This window comes from Perna viridis, chromosome 3 (assembly GCF_037379345.1).
Source record: "Perna viridis isolate PV_CMFRI_1.1 ecotype Kerala chromosome 3, ASM3737934v1, whole genome shotgun sequence".
In the NCBI taxonomy this organism is placed as follows: domain Eukaryota; kingdom Metazoa; phylum Mollusca; class Bivalvia; order Mytilida; family Mytilidae; genus Perna; species Perna viridis.
The window spans coordinates 34,378,167-34,400,617 of NC_142447.1; the positions used below are offsets into that span (position 1 = coordinate 34,378,167).

The 22,451-nt window shown below is 39.7% G+C and overlaps 1 protein-coding gene across 1 annotated transcript; it reads left to right on the forward strand.

Moving 5' to 3' along the window:
• Positions 1–3,356: 3,356 nt before the first annotated feature.
• Positions 3,357–21,152, forward strand: LOC148621984 (uncharacterized). Its single transcript, XM_088574102.1, has 5 exons — positions 3,357–3,522; positions 4,508–4,646; positions 4,861–5,465; positions 5,955–6,464; positions 20,544–21,152. The coding sequence occupies exons 1-5, from the start codon at positions 3,357–3,359 to the stop codon at positions 20,795–20,797; spliced, it is 1,674 nt and encodes a 557-aa protein (XP_088430228.1). The 3' UTR covers positions 20,798–21,152.
• The last annotated feature ends 1,299 nt before the right edge of the window (positions 21,153–22,451 follow it).

Sequence of the window (22,451 nt, forward strand, 5' to 3'; positions counted from 1 at the left end):
GGAAACCAAGATTCTAGCGGTAATCAAAAGAATGTAATCCAGGAACATAGACAAGACATGGAAAACAGAAACAAAGAACATAAAATAGCCATAAGAATACATACAAAGTAACAGAAGTTAATCCACTAAAAATTGGAAGCATGGACGAGGTGCACCGGTAGGGTAAGCGACTTCAGCTTTTCTAGAAACACCCGCCGTGTTGCTCATAAAAGGTCAAGTCCAGGGTAGACGAAAGAGGAAAGGAAAAATATGACACGTTGAACGAATCCTTTTTCATAGTGCAGATGGATATTCCGTAACGATCGACGAGTTCATCATGATGACGACCATAAAACTTCTGTAATGATGACTTCAATTTTGTAGCAACATAACCCTGTTCCAGAAGTCTTATTGTAAGAAGTCTAGCTCGATACAAAAAGTCTCGCATAACGTATGAGTTATGATATGGAAACTCCATACGCAGGTGCTGAAGGGATATTACCATAGTTTGAAAGAAATTGGTGAATCAGCGGTCACATTAGCACAAAGAACAATTTACAAAAAACAAAAACAAAAGTGTATTGAGTTGAAAAGTCAAAAGTTTTAAGAGAAGTAATTTCCGAAAAATTGATGGGTTTTAGGTTTTGAAGTAAATCTTTAGAATTTTAAAGTATCCACTTATAATTAATGCCACTACTGGTGTTCCTTCTTTGGATCAGATCAGATCAGCCTGAAAAGAGTGAAGTAATAGGTAAGCAAGTAGAGGAGCATAATTTGTTCCTATTGGAATGTCAAAAGTTTGTTGAAAAACTCGTCCACCACACTGGACAAATATGCTGTCGATCAAAAAATTCCAGCATTTTGAAAAAAATCTTTTTCGGTGTATTTAGAAGATGATTTTGTATTGTTTTTTTTTTTTTCTACAAAGTATGAGAAATCTCTACCAAGAACTACATATTTGTATCTAGGTTTACCGTCGTTGATGTACAATGTTTTTGAGTCGTGATTTTAACTGATTATTGAGAGTAGAAGAGTTGAGAAATCATAGGTTTTAGTGCTATTGCATTCTGATAACAATCTTGAATTGAGCATTTCCAGAAGGTCTTTCGAATTTTTCCACATGGAATTAACACCACTACGAGAGTAACAAGTGTCGTGGTAGGACTGGAGACTCTCTTTGGCAGCAGTGAGTATAGAAGTTATAAGTTTTGAAAGAAATTTGGTGGTACATTTTGCATATGTAGCGTTGTTTGTATGGATGCTTGTGGAGTTAGTGAATCCGTGCATAGACAGTAGATCACAATCGTCGTCTTTGGTAGAAAGACCAAAAGAGGATAACATAGATTTATGGTTTTCCACTACCGGTATCTCTTCTTTGGAGAATGCGGTGGCAGTTTATGTGTTAATACTGCTATTACTTTCTAGGGCTACCTCTGATAATGAACGTTGAATGTAATACGTTTTGAAGACAAAAGCAATGTTTTTGGGTTTTTTTCTGTTGGTACGACAACATATCTGTCATGTATAGTATTCTATGTTTTTGTTACACCATGGGCATTGAAAACTGTTGTAGCATTGACTCATTGACCTACCTAAAATTGTCATACATTTCAAAATTAGAGACCTCACAGCCTATACCCACTCTGACAGAGAATCAATGGTTTCTTATTCTCGTTTTATCCATTTTCTTGGTAGTCTTCTACAGAATTCATATGAACTTTAAAGTTATAATTCCAATTTATGATTCTAAATTGACTTAAAGTAGTTTGAATTACACACTTAATTTTTTTATAAAAAAAAATACGCATAATTTTGAGTGTGTAATTCCGATTTTCCGATATTTGAATGCTTTATTTTCTTTTTCGAGTGCGTTCTTTCATTTGTACAATTTAGCAATTTCTGGTGCATGTTTGAAATCCTGGTGCGGAATACAAATTTTGAGTGTGTAATTTTACATCACATTTTAATCCAATAAAATGAAAAATAATGTGCCATATAAATATTGTACGCCGTGAAAGATAGACAGCAAGCAAGTTGCAATACCACCTACTCTCGTAGCGGTATTAATCATATGTTGACACTTAAAAGATCTAAAGATTTACTTGAAGACCTAAAATCCCATAGTTTTTTTTCGGAAATTAATTCGAGAAATCATGTTAATCCATATATTTTTCTAAAACATCTTAGAAGAGTTAAGTGTGCTACACAGAAAAAACAGGTTTGCTTTCTTGTTTTCCTCATTGATATGTCACATTTAGAGGTGCAATTTTTTTCAGCAACAAGTAGGCATTCCAATGGGCACTAATTGTGCTCCTCTACTAACCGACTTGTTTTTGTATCAATACGAGACTGAATTTCTTCAGATTCTCGTAAGAAATAAAAATATCAAAGATGCCAAATCCTATAATTTCACATACAGATATTTTGATGATGTATTGTTCATTAACAACTTTTCTTTTAGTAAATGGTAACCTTCCATATATCCACCAGAGCTCGAGATAAAAGAAACTACAGAAGCAGCTTGTTTAGCATATTTTTGGAGCAACAACTCAAATTCGACAACAGTGGTCATTCGATTTTAGTTTTTAAAGTATATGTTTGCATTACCTGTGCAGCAATATACCTTTATCTTATGCATATGGTGATTATATTTCAGAATTGATTCGCTACGCTAGAACAAGTACTTACTGAACTGTAGAACGCCATAACTATCTGCGTAATAGACTCCCGAATCAGGGATATGAGGAAATGCGTCTCAAAAAGTCTCTTACCAGATTCTTTTTTCAGATATCAGTCCTTGGTGGAAGTACTCCCGGTTTCTTCTAAAACAATGAGTAAAAATTACTTTTGTAAATTCTTTTTTGCTGATGTGACCACTGATTTACCAATTATGACATTAAAGCATCCATGCAAATGCTATTTAATTACCACCGGAATATTCACGCCGCGATGGAAGAGGTAGGTCAAGTGCGCTGTAAAACCGAGATTTAACCCACCATTTCGTTTGAAATGCCTGTACTAAGTCAGGACCATTGTTGCACCAGCTAATCTGGTGGTGTAATATCTATTTTGTCAGACTCGACTTGATTATGGATCGAATTAGTGTTCGGTAATTTTGTTGTTACAATTATTTGATATTTTTGCATTTAAAAGTTTCGATTTAATTCAAACCTGACTAAACACTGAAAGACCAATCGGACTTCCGAATGCTCTTTTCTGTCTCTGTTTGTTTTAGCAATCTTGATAATATAACTAATTTTTGGGGAATTTAAAATAATATTGATCTAACGTATACCATCAGGAAAACAAACAAAGATTATTTTCCGGAAGCAGTACTCTTCTCTAAAACATTTTTATTATTTACTTTCATTATAGCGATGACATTTGTTGTTTATATGGATTCAACCTGGGTAAATAGCAACAGACAGCCTGGAAAAATAGATCCTGACATGACACCCAGCAGAAAGATCGTTTTTGGTATGTATGAATTCACCTATAATGCTATTTCTGGGAAACCAGGCAGATTATATGATATGGACGTCTGTAAGGCGCGGAATTAGTAAAAATCAAAACTATCATTATTTAAGGAGTTCCTCAATTATTTCACGACCTCCTTAAAAATATTATGGAGGAGCGATATACGTGGAATGTAAGACCAGAACTATGAATAGCTAAAAAATAATCTGACGGAAGTGGCGAAATTTGTCGACACGGAAGTAAACGATAGCGCAAGTGCGGAGACGTATTTGCGTGTCAGTAAGTCTTATGAGTGCTTTGTGAAACGGCCACCTGAGTAATAAGATGTTGGTTATGTTCTCAAATGGTAATCAGTTACTTTTCATCAGAAGTGTTGGATAATTTTTATTATAAAGTCAGTTTACTCGATGTAAAACTAACATGGCCATACTTTTGACATGTGTCAAACCATTGTATTTTTATCGGTATATTGAAAAATGTAATACTAATAATTGATAACTTTCTATTTTTGTATAGTATTCGTACACTCAGCAAGAGCTTATGTAAAGCACATTTTCATCAAATTCAACACATTCAACATTTTCAACATTCAACATTCAACTGTCAACAATATCAACATCAACAAATTTGCGATATAAGTAGATACTTGATGACAATTAGGCATTGAAGGAAAAACCAACAGTTGCTAACGTTGATTCAACAACAACAACACTGCCACTAGATTGGTAAATGCACGTCTGTTCTTTTGCCATGACGATGTTATTGCAACCGTTAACAAGTTTATTAATTTTATTGGGTTACCAGATGTCACAATTTCCACCAAGAACAACTTGCATTTTTGTAGATCTATCAGTACCAAAAACCTAAAAAAAACAAAATAAATTCTTAAACACAATTATTAGCGCGCGAATCATTGGCTTATATAGGCAGAGTTTCACAAGTCCAGGATAGAACCAGTGTATTGTAAAATGCAGCATGGCATGGAGAGTCAAAAAGTTCAGGAGATAAATTTGAAATTAATTCATATACTATTAATGTTTACTATTTACAGTCATTTTGATGTGTTGTGGAGATCATGTATCATCCTCCAGGAAAAATGCTTGGGCTGCTTCTAAAGGTGAACCAGATCCAATGAAGATATGGGGGTTTTCATCTCATAACCATGACAACATCTATAATCCTACAAAAACGTGAGCATTCTTCAGGTTTATTACTACAATTTGCTTTTTGCTCTTTTTTTTGGTGTCACTTTCTATCTTAAACGGTGAAGACGACAGGCTAAACCCTTCCTTGATCCCAATTCTCCATAAAGAAAACAATAAAAACAATTAAAAGTATATTTGTGTCACGAGTCGCATGAAAAAATACATTGTACTAAAATATACAAGATCGTACTTTTAACAGGTATGCAGAATTGCATGACGTAGAACTTGTGACCGACAATGATGCATTTGGGCATCTTTCATTTCCTGGTTCAAATGACAGCTACATACACATCAACAACTCGGACTTAGCTTTTAGCGCGGAAGGACAAGCCTTGTCTTGGATGATGTATGTGGAGCCAGCGAACGACAAGGAAAGGTCTACCTTAGTGAGATATGAGACAGAAAATGGTAGAGTACAGTTACACTGGGAGTTATTACCAGATAAGACGATGCAATGTTCTATGACTGCTAACGATCAAACTGTTTTCACCGTTAAAAGTTTGATGCAAATTATCGGTAAGAAATTTGTTGGAATCAATTTCAATTTTATGTGGCTAGATCATTTCGACTTTTTTCATGTTTACACAGACGAGAATGGTGCACAGAAGAGAGAAGATGAACGTCTTCTTGAGATAAGTTCACAGATAATACTAGAACTTCAAGATGCTGAACATATTTTCATAGGAAGTGGTTTTAATGGCAACATTTCTTGTATCCAGTTTTACAACATGTCTGTCATCAATAGCCCACAGAAGAATGCTCCTTTGTTGTGCAATCCCGTCTATGCATACTCCAGTACTTACGGTATGTGTCATTTCGAATATTTATGTTTTTAGTGTATGGTCGTGAATAGTAAAATACAAAAAAATGTTAAAATGGCATTTTAGTCGAGTTTTTGACAACTTCATGGATAAAACTCATTGAATTCAAGCCCCTGTGCACAAATCATGAATTACGTAGTCCTACATCTTATGATGTAAAAAAATGGAAAATGATTCTCAACAAAAGTTCACAATGTACTCAGGCCCTTTTGGGTAATTGTTAAAAAGAGTGAATTGAAAAAGAAAAGCCCCTAATAACGTTTGAAGTTATAAATAAAGTGTTTTGTCAACTTTCAATAACTGCAAAAATAACGTTCGCTGTACATGAATCGGAATTAATATACGAAATATATTACAAAAACTTTTAAGAAGTGTCAATATACAGGTGGAATTTGTTCCTTGGATAAATAATACTGATATTTGATTTTTAAGAAGTGTTTTTTTTTGTTTTTGCTTTTTAATATTTTTTAAGGCGACCATACTGTAACTTTTACACCTGACATATTCGCTGTATCCAATAACCAGCCAAGATCACCAAATACGTCTGAAATTCAAAACACAACAGTGCAATGTGGCACAACCGACGAAACTTCTCTGTCAGCTGTCGACGTCACACTGCTTCAAGAGTCAACTGATGGCATGTTTATAAATGACACAACACAGCAAACTGAAGCAACAACCGATGTCACAGGTTTCGATTTCACCCTGCAGCATGGGACAACCAACAGTATTTCAACGAATGTCGATTCAACACTTCAACATGACACAACTGACGACTGGTCAACGGACGTTAGTTTAACCTTGCAAAAGAAATCTACATCTGGTAGTTCAACAGCTTTTCAAGAGACACACAATTTTGCTGCTACAAGTAACGCACCCGCTACTACTGGCACGACACCCGACTATGGAATCACATTGGTTCCTACAGATATGCATGATTCCATGACGAAGACGGGCTTTCTCAATCAATACCAAATGACAGGTATATGCGATACTTTTCGGAGTTTCTTTAAGTTCTTTGTGTAATTTGCGTATGGTAATTTAATCCCATAATTAGTTTGCACGACAAAAAATGCTTCGTAGGGCGCAGCTTGATAAAATTGAGATAAGTATCGTTCAATCTAGCTCGATACAACCTTGAATTTTGATTGCGATTAAATATTTAAATAACACTATAACAATGAAGTTGAAAACGATAGCACTTTCCGTATATCCGTTACACCCTTCATCGTTTGTTATAAAGCTAAGACAATTTAATTTCATCATCTTAGTGGGTATAAACCACTAAAATCTCCAAAAATCTTTCGTAACACTGTGTTAACCAATCCAACGTACGGTATGGGTGATGCTGACGACCAGCTTACTGTTCCTATACTTGGTGTAATTGCCGTTTTCGTGCTAAGAATGTGCACTCAATTCTTTTCATATGATCATGACCGACTAAAGGATTTCTTTGAAGCAATATTCGCAAGAGTGGTTATTTTAATGGCGAAGTTTTGTTGTTTCAATACCTTAGTCGACAGTGTTTTCATGAAACTTTTAAAAGTATGTGAAACCTTATATAATAATTACAGTAGCAATTTAAAATATGGATGAAATCTATGTACCCCACAGTACCCTCACTCAATGTTGTAAAGCAATATTTAGAAGGGAGCTTATGCAAGTAAAAGAGGTATGAAAAGGTGACTTCTATATTTTTTTTTTATAATTGCGTTTCAATATCTTAGTTAACTAGTTAAACTAGTTAAACATGATTTCAATGCGAGTGATTTACCTTTAGGAGTAATTGACACGTTTTCAATGTTATACATCTGTGTACTTTTTACAACACATTAGTCAACATTTTTTTTCTATTAAATGATAAGTTGGGACCCCGAAATACCCCTGTCCATCTCAATTGGAAGAAGTTAAAACAATTCTGCTGTAATAGGGGTTATTTAAGTTTACAACAATATCTTTTCAGAAAGTTGATATTTGTATTTAATACATATTTTATATATATTTTAGTTTTATATCTTCTAATATTTCGTGTGATGTACGTTTTAAAGATAGATACTAGATCTGACAAATATAAATCTAACTAGGCCTTTGGACACCAGCTTATTAGAATATTCCAATTTTACCCGTTCATCATTTCTTTCAATCACATTGATGGTCATGTGTGTTTCATTTCCTTGTTAAAAAACACTATAACATTTAAGTTGAAAACGATAGCACTTTCCGTATATCCGTTACATCCTTCATTTCGTGCGTTATAAAGCTAGTACATCGTTGTATGGCAAGCCAAAGTGGACAAAAATGAGCATTTTCTAATATTAAAACTCTTTTTAATATTACAAATTCATTTTCTAATATTACAAATTAGATTTCTTATATCGCAAAATACTTTTTTGATATTAAAAAATCATTTTTATTTATATTAAAAATTCAACTGAATTTCTAATATGAAAAAACTATTTTTTTAATATTAGAAATTGCTTTTCTAATATTAGAAAATGGATTTGTCGTATTCAGTTACGATTTTTTAATATTAGAAAATCATTTTGTAATATTAAAAAATGTGACTGATTTTGCAATATTGCAAAGTGATTTTTAATATTACAAATTCATTTATATATATTACAAATTCATTTTCTAATAATGCAAAATATTGATTTTGTCCACTTTGGCTTGCCACATTGTTGTTTTGAGCTGATAATTCTGATAATTCGACTGTCTTTGTGGAAATAAACCAATAAAATCCCCAAAACTCTTTCGTAACACAGAGTTAGCCAATCATTTGCACGATATGAGTGACGCCGACCATCAGCTGACTGTTCCTATGGTTTAATTTTCGTTTTCGTGCTAACATACATACCCAATACTGTTAGACACGGTTTGCACTCGCATGTGATATTTGTAATGCATGACGGGCAGAGGGGTTTCTTAACGCCCTTGGCTATCATTTGGGGTCTCTCGCGGACGGTGTAAAGCATTGAAGCGTTTACACAGTCCCCGGGCAGTCATACCCGTGAATGTGGGTCATGGTGTATTCTGGGAAATTAGTTATCATGTGACCATGTTCTTTCGTTAAATTCATTAAATGCATTATCACGTGATTTAATGTCGATCCGTGACCTAGTGTTCCAATTTGAAATCTGTGCTCCATATATTGTACAGCCTACAGTATTTGCTGAATTTTTTACCCAGCAAAATACTTTTTGTAAAATCAACACCTCCAACTGCATGTCAGACAGAAAGGTAGGTCAACTTAATGGTGCACGCCAGTCAATTGATGAGAAATCTCCAATCCGAAAAGATAATGTTACGTTTCCGTTCACCATTTTAAAATTTTGTCGGGTAGAGATTTATTTTATCTAAAATTTTAAAATGGAATAAGTCATAGTGACACCAAACTTAGAATAAAATGAACCAAATATACAACAACTAATAGTCTGAGTCCACGGCCTAATCCCTTTTTGGGATTCGGCGCTTGAGATGTTTTTTTTTGTTTTGACGGTGGTGGTCAAAACAAAAAAAATATTTAATTCAAGTGCCGAATTCCAAAAGGGATTATCCACGACCAAGAGCGCACTTACGGCATGTGTGTTAACAATCGAATCTAAGTATAAAAAAACAATATTTCTCTTTGTTTTTCCATTTTCCATTAGGATAGAAAAATAAAATATGGCTTTATTTTCTATTTTTTGCCGAAAGACGATCGGCAGACTTAATATTTTTTTTTTCAAAATAACAAATAAGAAACTTGGGTAGGGGGTCTGAAGGAGGGTCGGTAGGGTGACCGGAAACATAACATAGTTTTAGGCCTAAACTTCAGCAGTGCTAGAGGTTGTCTTGCAACTATTTTGTTGCAAAACACATGGCATTGAGGAATCTGTCGAGTTGGGATAGTCCAGTTATCTGCCCATTCATGTAACATGAAGTTTCGGGGACTCTACATTATACATATAGATATTATGTACACGCAAAAGTACAATGTACATGTAAGTACATTCCATAGGAGCTTCAACGATTTTTAGTTTTGCTATATATGTATATGTCAGACTGCATGAACTGACCACTGTTAATATGATTTTTAATTAAACCATTTTTATGACTTCATGCCAATAAAGTAAAGTTTGTACATGTACATAAAAATATAATTTTAGTCACATTCATACTTGACCATTTGTTAATAGGGTTGGGATTTTATCAAGTATCAAGACATTAATACTACACACTTAAAAATAACCAAGTTTTTTAAAATTGTGAAACATTTTTTCATGCTATTTGGAAGTTGATAAAATTGTTTGACACAAGATTTAGTTGAAATATTGATTTTGAAGTATTAACTGAGCAAGTACGGATGGGTTTAGACTTCATATAAGTCCTTCATATACCGGTATTATAATTTTGATTCATAAGAATTTTGAATGTTTTCTGTTGAGTACATGACTGTAAGTGGGAAAACTTTATAGTTTTGCAGCTTTATTTTCTTTTGATAGAGAACTGTTTAACTAGGACTAATGTAAAAACAAAGACCTTATATATGTAAAAAATTGCGGTCGTATATTGGTAGCGGCGTCATCGTCGGCGGCGTCCATGTCGTCGTCGTCCATATTCACTTCGTTTTCGTGCGATGACTTTAGTTATGGTTGATCAATTGTTATGGAATTGATATGATTTTACTAACTACTAAAGGAATGCTCCTATTTAATTTTGAGTTTATGACCCCTACCGTTTTCAAGTTAGGACCATCCATGTAACTGACAGATACCAGTTTGTTGGTTTCTGTTAAAAAAACTGAGAGTCTAGAATTTTACCAAGCTAACGTGCATAAAGTGAAATGGTCAATCCTAAACATGACATATCAAGTTCAACACATCCATGCAAGTACACCTTCAAAAAAGAAGCATTGTTATATGTATATGATTTTTCTGATGGTTATGTCAAGCCATTGTGGAATTTGTTCCCCATTTATTGATGTCAGTAAGTAGTGTCAAAAGGCCGATTCTACCCCACATGCAGAAATCCTGCAAAAAAAACTCAACCCCGACGGCCAAATGCAAACGGACGGCATCCCTATTGAGCATAGGGTAAATACAAGAATTATGGCTTTCGTACAGAGCACAAGTCAGGTCGCTCCAGCCGAGGATAGTGGGGATGTGGATAAGGACACCTTAAAGAGAGGTGTGCCACATATTGAAATAAATAAAGGGATGGCATCCAATAGTGATAATATGAATCGCTACCAGGACTTCTTTCTGGAGAATGAAGAAGATTTGGAGGATACCACTCCAACCCCAAACCCCAACGTGATGCAGGTGGATGAGCATATCCAACAGTGCCGAAATTGCGGTGCACAATCAACCATGCCGCAATTTTAGCATCAACCAGGGGGAGCAGAAGACCACCTGCGGCATCCCACTCAAGAGAAAGAAGGGGCAGTTCTGCAAGAGCAAGCCTGGGAAGGATGGTCTCTGCTGGAGGCATAGCAAGGAACCACGCCAGGAGGAGGAGGAGGAGAAGGAGGTCATTCCAATCGTAGGTAAGATCGTGGTCAAAGAGACCATGGAGGCACTCCGTAAAATAGCTAAGGAAGAGGGTCTGAGGGGGTCAGTAGGAAAAACAAGGAGGCCTTGGTGGAGCTTATCGAGGAGAAAACCAACCGAAAATTCGCTCGCGAGGAGGTCTTTAGCAGAAAGGAGCTCAAAGCACTCGCCAAGAGCCGTGGGATTACCAAATAATCCCGGCTCAAGAGAGGTGATCTACTCCAACAGGTGGAGGAGAGCATCAGAAGCGCCTCAGTCGAAGATGAGATTAAGATCACCGATAGGCGGGAAGCGCTGCATGGCGTGTTTGGCACGGTCATCATCGAACCTTTGAAATCGTATGACGTAGCTACGTTTCTCAAGCTAAGTCGAAGCACGATCTCCACCACCATCTCATATGTTCTCACCCAAAAGAAGGGATTGAAGGTCCACTTAGTGCTCCTAGTGGAGACGGTGAAAACGAGCCTCACGACCAAAGAGAATATCTACATCACCACTCCCTTCAGATCACGCACGACAATGCTCATGGTATCTGACGACCTCGGCTTGGAGATCGCCTCCATGATGGAGAAGATCAAGGAAAGTATGGCTAGTTATATGGGCGAAGGGAGTGGATGGACTTTCAGCATCGTCGATAAGCTAGAAATCCATCTGAACCAATTCAAGCCGCTCAAGGGGGGTTCCTTCATACAGACGCCATCGGCACTCGCAAAAAAGAAGGCGATCGTCAATGTGAAGAATGAGGACGATTGCTGCTTCCAGTGGGCGATTCTCTCAGCCCTGCATCACGAGGAGGTGGATCAGAAGCATACCAACCGGGTGAGCCAATACGCGAAATGGGAGAACGAGCTAAAATTCGAAGGCATCGACTTCCCGGTCTCTCTCAAAGCGATCGATAAATTCGAGAGGCAAAATGCCTCTATCAACGTCAACGTCTTTGGCTTCGATGGCTTTAAGAAGGGTGAGGATGAGGAAGAGGATCTTCAGGTATATCCCCTCAGAATATCCAAGGGTACGGGCCCCACCCACGTAGATCTCCTCTTCTTGACTCCCGAAGGTAAGCAGCATTATTGCTGGATCAAGAGCCCCTCTCGACTCCTGAGCTCTCAAATCTCAGAGCACGGCCATGACCTCTTCTTCTGCCGCAGATGCCTCTGCCACTTCTCCAGGCAAGATATCCTGGACGAGCATACGGAATATTGCAGACAGAAGGATGCCATCAGGATCGTGATGCCGGAAGAAGGATCCACCATAGCCTTCCACAATCATAAGAAGCTGATGATATTCCCATTCGTAATCTATGCGGACTTTGAATGCCTCACGGAGAAGATCGATACCTGCCGACCCGACCCGACCCGACCAAGTCCTACACGAAGCAGTATCAGCAGCACCGGCCGTCAGGTTTCTGCTATCGCGTGAAGTATGCTCACGGCGACTACAAGGAGTCGGTCGTCTACTGCGGGGAGGATGCGGCCAAGCAGTTCGTCCAATGCGTGAAGGAAGTGCGAGTGATCAGCAAGATATGCAGGGAGAAGAAGCCGATGGTGATGAGCAACGAGGATAAGAAGAGCTTCGAAGCAAGCACGCACTGCCACATCTGCGGCGGCGCATTGAATGGGGATAAGGTCCGGGACTACGACCACCTCACCGGTAAGTATCGGGGCGCGGCACACAACCAGTGCAACCTAGATTTTCAGTTTCCGAAACTGAGTGGGTACGATGCCCATCTTTTCGTGAAGGAATTCGACGGGGGAAAATCACCTGCATCCCGAATACGGATGAGAAATATATCAGCTTCTCGAAGCAGCTAGACGATGGCCTGGAGATGAGATTCGTCGATTCGTGCAGATTCGTGCTCAGCTCCCTCGAAAATCTGGCGAAGAATCTCACGCCCGATAAATTCAAGGCGGTTCGGGGATGCTTTGGCGATAAGTACGAGTTAATGATTAGGAAGGGGGTCTATCCCTACGATTACGCCGATGGGCCTGCCAAGCTGGACGATTGGCCTGCCAAGCTGGAGGAGACTCAGCTCCCACCCAAGGAGGCCTTCTTCGGCACGCTCACCGGTGAGCACATCAGCAACGAGGACTATGCACGCGCTCAGGGAGTCTGGGGGCCTTCGACTTCAAGACGCTGCGGGACTATCACAATCTCTACCTGGAATCCGACGTAGCCATACTAGAGGACGTCTTCGAAGACTTCAAGGACATCTGCATGGGAAATTATGGGCTCGATCCTGCCCACTACTTCACGTCCCCGGGCTAGCCTATGACATGGAAATTGACAAGGTGCGCAAGCTCGTGCCTCATCTAGGCAAGCCCAAAAAATATGCCCTCCACTATCGAAATCTCAAGCTCTACTTACGGGATCTCGCACCGTCGCGCCTCTCTTATGCTTCAGCGGCACCAACTTGGAGAAGACGTCAATGATGCTCAAGAGATACTTGAAGCCTCGGTTATCGCGGGAGAAGGCGCTCATATCTACGAGATCGGCAGCCCAGGTCTCGTCCACCACACCTTCCACCACGCGACTCTTCTGAAATTTACGTCGGACTGGCTTATGCAGCTCTTCAGCTAGCTCATCCGACCATACTTTTTCCCCCACACCCAGCCAAAATCGCGCTTTAGTGCCGATGATGGGTCTGACGATGCCACGCTCGAAGCGCTCGCGTGCGGTGGGATTGGGGATGGCATCGAGGGAGGCTAGCATCGTCTTATCGCAGATCGAATTGCATGCGGCTGTATGCTTGTGCTTGGCATAGCAAAGATCGTGGCGATAGGCGGCCTCATCGACTCGATTGATGGGCCTCGACCAAGGTTTGGGGTGCCGTCGTCATCGAGTTGCTGGCTGAGTCTGGTCCCCGGACCGGTGAAATTATGCCCAGGCAGATGCATTTCGACGGGCATCCGATTGATCAGCTTATTCATGAGTCAAGCGCCCTCCTCCGTCTTGATGAATTGCGACTTCCGCGTACCGCACTCGGCGCAGGTCCCCACCTTCCGCCGCCGCCGTCCGTCGTTGCTCGTGATCACGGCGCGATTATTCGTCTCCGTCTTCCTCTTGCATTTCAAGCAGTACATTGCCGTTTTATATAGATAAATGGACGTTGAAGACCTTACCTGCGATGAGCCCACCGCGAGTCGTCGGTATAACCACTTTCTCCTTCCGCAGCGATCCATCCGAGGTCTGATCATCGGGAAATCCGACTGCGGCAAGACGACAGTGCTGAATAACCTCCTCCTGCGCGATGGATTGCTCGACTACGATCGACTCTACGTCTTCGGAAAATCGCTCCACCAACCCATCTACCAGCTACTGTGGCGGGCGTTGGGGAAGGGGTTTTTCGAAAGACGATATCCGCGACCTTCTCTTCATCAAGGATCGCTATCCCTACTCTTTGGTAGACGTGGTGGAGGTGATGAAGCCACCGTCCAAGCCTAGCGGTATCGAACCTTTCTTCTTTGAGCAGGCGAGCGACGTGACCGATCCTCGAGAGATCGATTCAGCCCGCAAGAATCTCATGGTCTTCGACGACTTGATGCTGAGTAAGCAGAGCAAGTGCGAAGACTACTACGTGCACGTGGACTGCTTCTACCTCTGCCAAAATTACTTCAAGCTCCCGCGGCAATCGATCCGGTAGAATGCCAACTTTATCTGCCTCTTCGAGCAGGATGCCAAGAATCGGGATTATATCCGCCGGGACCATTGCGGCGATCTCACCCCGGCTCAATTCGATGCCCTATGCGACCACTGCTGGTCCAAGCCTCACGGATTCCTGACCATCGATCTCACGAGCCCCAAGACGGCAGTGAAATATCGAATGCAATCTATATGAGTTTTATCGAGTCTAAGATAAAGAATGGATCACTTGAAGGAATTTTTCCTGGAGAATCAGCGGGACTTGGATCGGGAAAATGCTCCCAAGCCCCCACGACCACCCCCTGAATGCAAGCACCGGTGGAAGCCTGTGCTTATTCATGGCGAAATCCGAGGATATAGCTGCAGTGGGTGTGGCGCCGAAAGGTACGCCAACCGCTTCGATGAGCAGGATTTCGAAGGAAGGACCTATAATTCCCACTCTCGTCGCAAACCTAAGCAGCCGCCCGGACCACCGTGCTGCATCAAGACCGTCCGTGGCCATCAGTGCACGTACCCATCTATATCGGGCAGTGATAAATGCAAGAGGCACTCGAAGCTTTCCCCGAGGCATGCTATCGGTGTGGTGCTAAGATCGCCCGCGGCAAAGCCTTGCATCGTATCCACGAGGAGACTATACGCGTATCCAAATTCGCCACCCTTTGGTCGGGCGTGAAACTGAGGATAGTGGAGGAGTACGATCTCCTCAAAGGCGTGCAGAGGGCCGACCGCGAGCCTTTCTGCTCTTCCAAATGCATGGAGAGTGCGTAGGATCCACTATCCCTTCGGGAAGTGGGGGTAAATCCACGGTTTTTGCATCCCGCTAAGGCAGGAGGCAAAAAGCATTGGAGGGCTATGGCTCGAACGCTAGGGGTGATCAATCCAACGCTTAGGGGCGTTCGCTCCAACGCTTAGGGGCGTTCGCTCCAACGCTTAGGAGCGTTCAAACCAACGCTTAGGTAAAATCTTGGCAAATAACGTCTCCGTCCTTCCCTAGGCTCTGACGGGTGCGGATGCCCTCCCTCCGTATTCACACTTTTCTGGGTTCGTCACGACCGTCCCCACGAATCTTCACACATTGCAAACTTTCGTGGGGACGGTCGTGACGCTAAGGGGCGATCGATCCAACGCTTAAGGGCGATCAATCCAACGCTTAGGGGCGTTCGCTCCAACGCTTGGGGCAATCAATCCAACGCTTAGGGGCGTTCGATTCAACGCTTAGGGTCGATGGCGAAGCTATAAATAAACGACGTTTATCAAGATCAACGATCCCAAGCAGCGTGAGGCGCTTGCCAGGGACTTCCAGGAGACCAAGCGCAGCATTCAGGCTAACGATATGCAGCGTCGCCTAGATAAGATCGGACTCAACCTTTTCCTTCTCCATCCCGCTCAAGCACGTCTTTGGCTTTGCCGAGGACTACGATAAGATCGTCTACGGATTCAAGCACGAGCTCTCCCTGGTGCGCGATTCGGATGCCAATGCCATCCTCCGAGCCGCCGCCGTCAACGACGTGGCCAAAGTAGTATTGAGCAAGGTTTCCTGGTTTGTCCCCCACGTCATCCCCTCCGACGAAAAGAAGCTGCGGCTCTATAAGACCATCCAGAGCAAGACCAAGATCGATTGCGGATTTCGCATGAGGCAATGCGACTTCATCGCCGTGCCCCAGACCTGGCGTCTGGCCGCTAAAAGCGGGCGAGAAAAACCGCAATGGATCATCGCCTTTCAGACCGAACGGGATAATGACCAGCTGCATCCGCAAAAAGCGTAAAAAGCATTAAGATACCGTGCGTATCGCCAGATCCTACCAATCCAAGATTGAAGATGCAGTGAGCAAAGCGCTGGAGGATGATGATATCGATGAATCTGAATTTGCAGGGGTTGTGAAATGTCTTGGCTTCTACTACGACGAAAAGCAGCAGCTGCGAAAACCTTCCACCACCACCACTTTTAGTGAAGACCTTACTACGCATGCGCCATAGGGAGTATTCTTCCAACGCGCGCCTTGCTCGGCTACGCCTCGCTCTTGATCCTTCTCTTTGTTTAGCGTGGAGCAAGCCCGTGCTCTAGTGGTCTCTCCTTCTCGATCCTTCAGGGTGAGGATTTTGCTCTTGCCAATTTTTCCTTCCACTTCTACCACTTCTAAGATCTTATAGATCTTCCCAGTAGGCAAATGCTTCCATCCGATGGCTTCCTGATTCTGGTCCTGCACCTTCTCCTGAAAGGCGTCTTCGCTGATGAAGTCATCCATATCGACGAAACCATTATGTACGAAAGTCATGATTTATTAAGTGCTCAATAGGGATGCTGTCCGTTTTCATTTGGCCGTCGGGTTGGGATTTTATGCAGGATTTTCTGCATGTGGGGTAGAATCGGCCTTTTGACACTACTTCAGTAGATATTTGGTAACATATGTTAATGGATATTTATCAACATACGCATAATTCAATTATTGATATCTATAAATGGAAGAATTTTCTAGACAATGCAAGCACATTTAAGACAAAACGTATGTATGTTCGAATTTGCTCTTCGGGCAATACCAGTCTGTGTCCACACTTGTTTACACAGGAAAATAATTTGACAAGTATCAAAGTGGCCCGTTTTTACCCCTTATTCCTCAATACCTCCAAAAATCCCAGCCATCCTACTTCTTTTTATTTATTTATTTTCTGGTGAGTATGGCACCTTTTGGTGCTACATTTGTATTTGCATTTTTGCTAGCTCTTAAAAATTATTTCCGTTCATCAGGAAAATTTGCTGGTCCCTTTTTGTCCCCGACCCCTGCAGGTCCGGGTGTCAAAAGAATAGGCCTACAGCAGCGCTAAGCTTGTCGTAAAAGGCGACTAAATAGTGCTCAGAACCATAGCCGGGGGCTAGGGCGCTCTGCCCACAGGGCAACTGGGTTGTGTGCCCCAGGTGGTGGAATGGGGTACCCCTGGTGTGTTACATGCTGGGGTTGTCAGGCTATAATACGGAAAACCTGACCGCAAACCATAGTGGTGCACCGTGTTGGGAAAGATGCCACGTTCCTCGCACGTTAAAGAACCCTACTGTGTTATTCGGTATTCTCCCGGAGTAGGAACCATAGGGCTCCGCCACATGAGGCTAAATTGCCCGACCCTACCACCTCTCCCTATTTCCAGTGGCAATCAAAATTCGTCGATCCCATTGTCCTTGTGTCCCATCCCTTTTTCATTTCATCATCATTTCATGTTCATTTTATCATCAATTTCATGTCCATCGTCTGAATATAGCTGAAATATTGCTGCTCGGACGTTAAACCCCAACAAACAAACAAACTTTTTGTCCCCTCCTTTATTATTAGTTCAAAGTCAACCCCCCACCCCCATAACAATCCTAGCGATCCTTTAGTGGTATGTCACCTTTCAGTACGATTTAAAAAATGAATTCATAAGTATATACTGAACTTATTGTCCCGATATGATGAAAATGCTCGTTTCTCGGTCCGCCTTTTGTAAACGGTTCAAGGAAATCAGTCCCATATATACCTTGGTGGTATGGCACCAAATGGTACAGTTTCAAAGAGATCCATTCACTTGGTCAAGTTATTGCATGAAAGTGCTTCATTCTGATCCTATATCTTATTCAAGTCACGATCCCCAAAATAAATTCTAGGTTTCCATTCGTGGTATAGCGCCTTGTATGATTTCTAAAGATCTTTTCACCTATTACTTAATTAAGTAATGTCCGGACATGAAATGAATTATGAAATGACGACCTTTTGGCAAGTGTTATACTGTTTCTTAGGACAAAGAAAAGTAACTTTCGAACAGATAATATTTAATTATTCAATTTATTCCTTTTATGAATCTGTGACGCAATTACAGTTCAAGTAGTAATTTTTGAATGACAAACGTTTTGTAAATCTATCAGAATGATTTATTTCATGTTTAGAAAATCAGAAACTTATACATATATTTTCTTGTTACTAATTGTGATATTTTGTTACAGGGTTTATTTCTAAATGCTTCATAATAAACTATCCAGAACCTTACAACATTGTGTCGACTATTTAATGCCTAACATAGTGCGATTACACATGTACACGTGTATTACAATCTTAAAGCATTCACTGCAATACAGTGGATAAGGTACGAATGTGCACGGTTATAATAAAGTACATAAGTGAAAGAAATATCGGATATTGTAATCGTATAAACCACTGTGTCACTTAATCTTGAATCTAAAGATACATGATTTGAGTGTTTGTAAACAAAAGGGAAACGAAAAATAGACACGTACTATATCGGTTTTTCATCTCGCCCAACCTGTTCCACTCAACCGAATTTATTGTGTCATATATCAATAGAATCGGAATGAAATAAGGAATATATCTGTGTCTGGCAAACAATTGAGGGATAATGGAATAAAATAATCTTTCGCCGACTTCGACAGATTAACATATTTCACCGTACAACACATTTCTAATACGATTTTCCTGGCTAATCTGACCTTTTATTTTTTTTCCAGCAAAATTTGGGACAAATACATTAATACAAATTGTCTTGTAAAATTTTAACAAATTTGGTTGCGATTAACAGGTCGGGCAAAAGCATTTTATAGTTGAGTTGAAAGGTGTCAGGAAATGATCACGTGATTCACTAGGAGAAATCCCTATAAATCGAAAGTAGAAAAATCGCGTATTTTAAAACTTGTTTTATCAAACAAATCTCATAGAAAACGTATAATAGCAATTTCAGTCATTTCAAAACAGTTTTACTGCAGAATGCAACTGAAAAGATTTTTTTAATTTCACTTAAAACGGCCTTAACCGTCCTGTGTTGCTGGAAGTAATCGGAAACCTGCGGCTATTATATCCAATGAGAAACCTTCTTACAAAATCTTGATAAAAGAATTCATTTGCATATTCAAAGGATTCTGTAAACTAATTTGCATACAAAATTGATTTTTTTGACAATGCGTCACAAAATTGAAAATTTGTAGCATTTTGTTAATCTGAATTCATTTTTGTTGAACAAAATTCACTTTCGTCTGATGAACATTTGCCAGGTAGTCAATTAGATCAAGTCTGTTTTAAATGTGTTTTATTTTTCTGTAAAATGATTTGGTTTTATTTATTTTATTCGTTGAAAAATGCACTTTTTAAAATTAATTGAAAACAAGACTTACCATAAAGTTTCCGACAAATTTGTTACATGTATTTATTTTTTCTTTTCTTATTCAAATCCTTCTTGTATTTGCGATGTTGTTTACCATTTTAAAATTTCAACATGATTTAAAAAAACAGTACCAGGTACCTTGATTGGAAACATCACATGTTTTGTTTCTCGTTTTTAAGTCGCTAATGCATGTATTGTATTCGTAATTTTAGTACTTTACATTTACATAATATATTACTACACCACATTATGCTGCGGATCGTTGCCGTGATTACCGTCAATTTTAGCTTCACATGGGGTCAAAATGTACTTCTGAAATATATACATGTGTTCTACGTGTGTTTTTGCTGGTATGAGAACGGGAAGTTTACACTATAAGATGAAATGATCGGTAATAGCATTGAAATTATTGCAATATTACCCAGTTTCCGATTCAGACACAGAGGCTCGTTACAACTGACTATATAGGTCATAAACATTATAAGGGCCCCGACTAGCGGAAGTCACCCGATTTTAGAGCATATCGCATTCGTGCCATTTCGGATGTTGAAAGCAAGCCAAAATCAGTGGCATAGAATATTTGACGGTTAGCGACTTTGAAGACCGGTATTTGATTTGATCTAGTTACGATATATTTCTTTCTCGAATGCCAGTGCAAAGTGACAAAATAATATTTAGTACATAACACATATTTTATCAATATTCTAAAGCACACTACACATTATTATTCACGATTTGTTTTATCTGTTTAGGTGTACTTCGTGTCCCTGAAAACTGTGTCAGATTCAAGAAGGTCTCTGTTAATACGCGCATCATCAATCCAGAGCAGATCCAACCAGTGGTAGATATCAATGCATGTGCACAGAAATGTTGGGATTTGGTATTCTGTTTTATGTTTAGCGTTGACCTCAACATTGGCTTTAACACGCTAGAATGTTCACTCAGTGACAAAAACTTTGCAACAGCAGCATCGTTGACCTCAGAACTTTTCAAAATACAAAATTAGACTTAAAGTGTGAATTAGTGTTTACTTACTTTTTACACAACACGTTCTATTCAAAGTTCGGCTAGGTCCTATACGGGTCATCATTACTATCTATCAGGTGGAGTTATATTGTGGTGACCAGAATGGCCAGAAGTAAAACCCATTAAAATGCTCAGAGCGTTCACATGTGAATAGTGTCAAACTGACTTAAATATTGAATCAATTGCAGTTTCTTGTGAATATGAATGTGAATATGAATCATTCACGTGTTACATTTTAATGTCACGTTCCAACTATTCATTACTAAATCGCATGGAAACAAATGCGCATTCACTATCTATAAGCAATAGACAGAGTATTCAATACAGCGACTAAGCAAAAGGGTGTGTGTGTGTGTGGGGTGGGGGGGGGGCATATGAGCTTATTGCTTGGCATCCGTCGTTGTCCGTTGTGGTCCATATTTGTCCGTGGTTGTTAACCTATTTCGAAACTATTCACCTCTGACAATACTTGACTAATTAATGCGCATTCAATATGAATAAAAGCGTTATTATTTAATGATGATTCTAATGCGCAATACCCGTGAACGAGGTATAATTCGCATATTAAGAATGACATCGAGAAATAATTTTTAAAATGCCGTATTCACTAAACTAGAATGCACAATCTAATAGCTTTGGGAAGACTAAATGTATCAATGTCAATTTGAAAATACGCATTAGTTTCGTTAGGGAAATTTTGAAAAAATCTATGATGCGGCGGAGAATATTTGAGGAAAACGTCAACGTTGGTTTACTCTCCCACTTGATAATACTTGGGTCCGCCTGTTGAATCTTATTTAAATTATATAACCCTTTGGGTTAAAAACCATGTTTGATACCAATGTCTGATTGAAAATGAATCTTATATAACGTACTTCCTAGTCCTCAAATTAAGTATAGCTAGTGAAATAGCCACTACAACCGAAAGGTCAGAAGGACGAAAAAATTCTTTATAAACTTTTCAGCAGAAACAACGCCAATTTCTATCGTCCTTGTAAAATGCAATAAATGTTTTATACAGTACACCTGCTCACACCATAGACAATTCATCTATTCAACTTCATTCAATGTAAGATTTATGTACTGTTTTCATAGTATTTTAGCATGATAGACACAATAATATAGTTGCATCCTGTTAAAAGCCACATCCCAATATTTCAAACTTTTTGATAAAAATATTCGTATTTTTATCAATTTAGATCGAGGATCAGAATTGATATAGCAGTCACCAGAGCCTTTAGATTTGTAATACCTGATGGCAATTATCTTACACTGCCGCAGTAAAATAATCCCATTGAGATACCCCATATAGGTTTAAATGCAGATAGTGAGATCCATTTTGTAGGTATTTCTAGCATATCGAATTTAATTCTATGTTATTTACGCCAATAAACAAACCCAATGAACATTTTTTTCTGCGAACTTAATATGCTGATTAATTAGAAATGTACATGTACATTTGTATTGACAACGATTCAATTAAAAATAGTTGACCTCTAATCTCTTATCAGTACCTGTTTATTTCCATGCAATTAACCGTTCACTGACGATATATTAAAGTTGTCTCTTTATTTAGACGCATAATATAGATAGAAATGATGATGATTGGGGTTTTTAACGACCTTGAATACCAA